Source organism: Rhinichthys klamathensis, unplaced genomic scaffold (assembly GCF_029890125.1).
Source record: "Rhinichthys klamathensis goyatoka isolate OS25496 unplaced genomic scaffold, OSU_Roscu_1.1 h1tg000050l_1, whole genome shotgun sequence".
Lineage (NCBI taxonomy): Eukaryota > Metazoa > Chordata > Actinopteri > Cypriniformes > Leuciscidae > Rhinichthys > Rhinichthys klamathensis.
The window spans coordinates 1307932-1313694 of record NW_026606596.1 but is presented as its reverse complement, the minus strand read 5'-3'; the positions used below and the strand labels follow the sequence as shown (position 1 = coordinate 1313694).

Here is a 5763-nt window from a genome sequence, read left to right as displayed (position 1 = left end):
TAACAGTCAACAGGTAAGATCTCAATGACTTTACATCAAAAAGTTCAGTAACAGGTATTCTGGTAACAATTCTACCTATCATCCTACAAAAGAAAGCAGGACACTATTGTGTTTAGTACAGTATTAAATTAACTTCCTTGAGTTCATTCAGCCCTCTTTCTCAGATTACCAGCAGGGCCTTGTGAATGTTCATTTAGCCTACATGTGTACAACCAATATTTGATTGCATTCAGACTGTCTTCCTGTGAAGAGCCACTCAATCAGCTAAATTGAAATTGGACAATGATGAGCATTAAGAACCTCATGATGTGCATTGGAGCTTTACAGCTGAGAGTATTCGATTTGTGCAAAAACATCTAAAAGGTCTCCACATTCTTTTGCATTTATAAAGGCCATTATAGTATATCCACAGTGTTTGACAGCCTCTTGGTAGCTCTTTTTTATTTTGAAACGTAGGCCTATATTGTGGTCACAACCTATATGATTTCTCTTCATGTTTGTTTTAGTCAAATATATATCCTGCCCATGCAATTTGCATTTAGAAATAAGCTTAAAGCCCATAAATTGGCATATTTAGAGAGGGTTACATCAAAGTATCTGAGTTCACTGGATGAGCAATGCCGTACAGCTAGGGGTATCTCTGTGCCAAGATTTGTTTGAGAGAAAAATAAGAGTAACAGTTGCTCTGCTGTTATCACTACATTCACAAGCACACATCATGTCTTGCAATAAAGAGTGGAGACATACACACATAAACACTCATGCAGTGAAAGCCATTTGTTTAAAAAATCACTCTTCATAAAATTAACTTTCCGATTTCATTTATTTCAGGAAAATCCTTGTACAATGGCAGACAAGTAAGTATTCTTTCCTCTTTCCTTTCACCTTTGAGAATTGTCACACTGCTCACATACAAAAAAAAAGTTTTCTAAACACATTTTACTGTTTTATTTAGCATTAGACTTGTTGTGCTTTTCAATACCAAAACAATTTATTAAAGATTTGGAGAAAGCCGAAAAGCAAATTATGCATAGCAACCTGCTGAACTCTAACATTGCTGGATCATACTTTTCACCATAGTATTTACCAAGTGCTTAGTTTGGAGTAACTCATTTTTATATTCTTTTTATATTTTCTATTAATATTGCATGCTTTTTTTTGTCACTTTCCAATTTTCTGTGCTTGTTAAATATTGGCCCGTCAGGTTATGTCTAAGAAATGACAAAGGGTCAATCCAAAGTGCAAATCACAATTAAAAATAAATAATTTAAAAATCATTTGAGAAATCAAAAATGAACAAACCACTTTATATGTCATGTCTAAGTAGGATAGGATAGGATATAGGATAGGATGGCAAAAATTACCGCAGAAGCATCACATAGTAAGAGAGAAAAAAACAATTGCTTTACATGCCACAATGAGGATGTTCTTGAAAGTTTAGAATAGATCTCATCATTTGGGAACATTGATTTGAGTCCAGCATGAACGTGTCATAAGCCGGCAGTCACAATCAATTACCAGGCATCCTCTTTGGAGTAAACACAAGCTGCCTCCATTTATGAAGCCTGGATTAATAGCAAAGGGCATTTCAGGCCTTGGCCTTAAAGTGTCTTAAAATACTAAGCTTTAACAACGTGATGATCGCTCAGGGCAAAAAGGTCAAACCTGATAACTCAAATACATTGCTGAGGTAGAGAGGTTAATACCTGAGGTATAGAACTAATAGGACAAGTGATCCCTGCTCACTCCTCTTTGACACCCTCTGCAGTGTATATATATATAGTCAGGCATTACAGAGTTACATTTTTGTAACACTTACTAATTTTATCTTGTTTTATCAGTGTTACTACACACTCCATGTATCTTACTGTTCCTTATTCACAATTTTCTTTTTTGTGTTTTCAGAGTTTACAAAAAGACCAGTGGAAGCGGCCAGGTACGACTAAAGTTAGCTGAAGATTTTTCAGTTGATTCTGAATTGAATTCCTCAATTTATTGTTACAAATTTATGCTTGAATTTTCATATTTCATTACATGGAAATAAATTAGTGTAATGCACTGTTTATGTTTCAGCTCACTCTCTACCTGGGGAAGAGAGACTTTGTTGACCATGTTGACTCAGTTGACCATGTTGGTGAGAAACTGCTTGCATTTATTTTTGAAACACAGACAACAGGTAATATCCAACAACTAAATAAGAATTGTTTCTTATTCTAAACAGAGGGTGTAGTGAAAATCGACCCTGCAGACCTTGAAGACAGAAAAGGTATTGTCAGGATTAAGTTTTTTTTATTTATATATATATATATATATATATTTAAATAATAAATAAATATTATATAAAAAGCATAGATAATACATTTAAATAACAAATTCATTTAATCATTCATACTTAAAATTATATGATTATGTTATTTTTCTCTAAAAAAAGGATGAAAAAGAATTAATAGAACAAATAAAAAACAATGCTTAATGTTGCTTCATGCAGTTTGGATTCAGCTGGCCTGCGCTTTCCGTTATGGTCGTGAAGACCTGGATGTGATTGGGCTTTCCTTCAGAAAAGACATCTGGATTCAGCACATACAGCTATATCCTGATGCAGGCCACAAACCCACCCTGACAGAGATGCACGACACTCTCCTAAAGAAAGCTGGAGAGCAGGGCCATCCCTTCACTTTTAATGTAAGTCATCAGCCAGCACCAACAACAGAATAATTCATTTACACTGTGAAAAGCACAGCAAAATAATACAGACAATCATTAGGAGTAATCATTTTACAAACCCCTTATAAATAAAAAATATAATTTGTACACCATTTGTCACAGAAAATGTCCTGATATAACTGATGTGACAAATTAAAATGAACTGTCTTTTTCTTTCAGATCCCCGCCAACCTCCCCTGCTCTGTTACGCTTCAGCCTGGCCCAGATGACAAAGGAAAGGTGAGATGAAATGAGAGCGAATTCAATATATTATCTTCAAATGGAAATGTGCTGAATGGACTTGCTCATGGCTCTGTTTTTGCAGGCTTGCGGTGTTGACTTTGAGGTCAAGGCCTACGTGGCCAAATCAGCTGATGACCCCGATGAGAAAATCGACAAGAAGTGAGTGTGTTATAGGTTATTTCGCACATTTACCCCCTGTTAACAATTTTTACAAATAATGTTTTTCTCTCGTCTCTCTCAGGGACACTTGCCGCCTTATCATTCGTAAAATCCAGTTCGCTCCTGATAACACAGGATCTGGACAGAAAGCTGAGATCTGCAAGAGCTTTATGATGTCTGATAAGCCTGTTCTTCTGGAAGCCTCTCTGGACAAGGAGGTGTGTAAACTATGACGAACTGTATGCTTTGATATTTACCAAATCAAGAAGAAATTCATGTGTCTTTTTCCCATTGATGACAGATCTACTACCACGGTGATCCCATCCCCATCAACATTAAGGTCAAGAACGAGACAAACAAAGTTGTGAAGAAAATAAAGGTTACAGGTGAGATTGATCAAAAGCAAAGCAAAGTATAACCCCTGACAGGATTATTGTACCATACTTCTTTTGCTATAATGACCAGTTGACTGTATATTATCCTATTACATGACTACTTCCAAATAAATCAATAAATGCACATCAAATATTGATTTAAGTTATTTTAAGATGATTGATTTAAGTTATATATATATATATATATATATATATATATAGTCAAGCATTCCATCGGGGGGTATAATAAATATAGCAGTATATTTGAATGAACTGATGTTGTATCCATTACTCTCATAGTTGACCAAACCACAGACGTGGTTCTCTACTCAGCCGACAAATACACCAAGAATGTGCTGAGTGAAGAGTTTGGGTGAGTGTCATTTTCTTTGACTGTGATATGCACGTATGTCAGCCATAGCGAAGGTCTCTTCAATTATCAGTTGTAAGTTATCTAACCTATATGATTCAATTTTTTTCTGCAGGGAAACTATAGAAGGGAGTGCAAATTTTGAAAAATCCCTCGCGATCACTCCTTTGCTGTCATCCAACAAGGAGAAGCGTGGCCTGGCACTGGACGGCAGGCTTAAAGATGAAGACACCAATTTGGCCTCAACCACTATGTAAGTGTTTGTTTCATCTTCAAACAGAGTTTTACAGAACGCCCAATAGAGTTACACATAATCCAGTTATAAAAAAATAAAATATTTTTGGGCTGTAATGAACTGCTCTCAATACAGCACATTCGCTTTGATACTATACTGTGAACTCTGCTAATTATTCATTTACTTTTCCGTCCTTTCTTCAGAATAAGGGCAGGAATGGATAAGGAAATTTTGGGAATTTTGGTGTCCTACAAGATCAAAGTTAACCTCATGGTATCAGGTGGAGGGTAAGGATTTCTTTCTTTGAGATATCTGTCCAGTTTATGCTAAACTCACAATAACAAATAAATTATTGTTTCAATAATAATAATTATTATTATTATTATATGAACATACATATATTTAAATGCACACACAAACACACACACAATAATTATTATTATTGTAACAATATGTTAACTAAAATGATATATAATTTATACTTATCTGTTTCTGCTCTCCTTTTTTGCAGTCTGCTGGGAGGACTGACAGCAAGGTAGGTCAAAAATGAGAAAACATTTTAAATGCATTATGGGAAATCATAAATGGCCTTTATCTAACCTGTTGTTTTCTCCTTACAGTGATGTGACAGTAGAGCTGCCTCTGACCCTGATGCACCCCAAACCCAAAGGTAATCAAGCACCCGCTTTTCTCTTCATTCTTGCCATGGCCAAACGTGGTCTACCAGGGTTTTTTGCCGTGAAGTATCTCACTCAATTTTTTTTGTCTCCCTCTGATTATAACAGACTGAATGCCCGTGTAAGATTCCACAGGACAGACGTTACCCTCAAGTACATTCCCTCACAGCAAGACAGCACAGGAAAAAGTCACATGTCTCCCCATTAAGCAAAGAAGGCGTCTCAGACAATGCCAGGAGTATATCATAACATCTTCTTGGTGAAAGTGCTCCCTGATGGTCATCATATTTCCTATACATTAGCCCATAGTTTACAAAGTGTGTCTGAGTGAGGAATTTCAAAATGTATGGTGTTTGATCACTTCATTATGTATGCTTGTGTTAACTTGTCTTGCCTAGAGTATAGTCATTTAAATCACAGCAACTCACGTGACTTTGTGTAATGTTTGTTTTGTCATGTGTGGAATTTTTGACTCTTGAGTCATTAAACCAAATAAAATACCTCCAAAACCTTCATGGACATTGTGTTTATATGGATTGGTATAAATGATAAAACACTAAATGGTAAACGTGTGAATATAGTTTAAAGGGTTTCATTCGTTAACATTAATGAACAATTCTTCTGCTTCATTTGTTAATCTCAACATTTACTAATACATTTTGAAGATCAAAAGATGAACTATCATGAATGTGAACATTTTTATTAACTAACATTAACAAAGGTTAATTAATGCTGTTTATTGCTCATAATTAGTTCATAGTTACTGCTTCAACAAATGAGACCTTGTAAAGTTTTACCCTTGAACTTTAGAGAATTGATAGACTGACAACTGATGAAATAGGGAAGTAGCAAACTGCTGTTGTTCGAAGATTTTCAGACTATTTGTTGGTCAGAACAATACACAGTTACTGGGGCATGTTGTCACAAAAGGTTATTGTGTCCAATATAAGCTACAGCCTACCTTTTTTTTCTGGCCAGTATTAGTGCCCAAATTTTAAGCAG

At 35.4% G+C, this 5763-nt stretch overlaps 1 protein-coding gene across 1 annotated transcript; it reads left to right on the top strand.

Moving 5' to 3' along the window:
* Nucleotides 1–831: 831 nt before the first annotated feature.
* Nucleotides 832–4954, top strand: arr3a (arrestin 3a, retinal (X-arrestin)). The gene is made up of 15 exons (XM_056247681.1): nucleotides 832–857; nucleotides 1906–1936; nucleotides 2074–2134; nucleotides 2222–2266; nucleotides 2489–2682; nucleotides 2884–2943; nucleotides 3029–3105; nucleotides 3188–3323; nucleotides 3407–3491; nucleotides 3780–3852; nucleotides 3965–4102; nucleotides 4288–4371; nucleotides 4596–4619; nucleotides 4705–4754; nucleotides 4870–4954. The coding sequence occupies exons 1-15, from the start codon at nucleotides 847–849 to the stop codon at nucleotides 4872–4874; spliced, it is 1074 nt and encodes a 357-aa protein (XP_056103656.1). The 5' UTR covers nucleotides 832–846; the 3' UTR covers nucleotides 4875–4954.
* The last annotated feature ends 809 nt before the right edge of the window (nucleotides 4955–5763 follow it).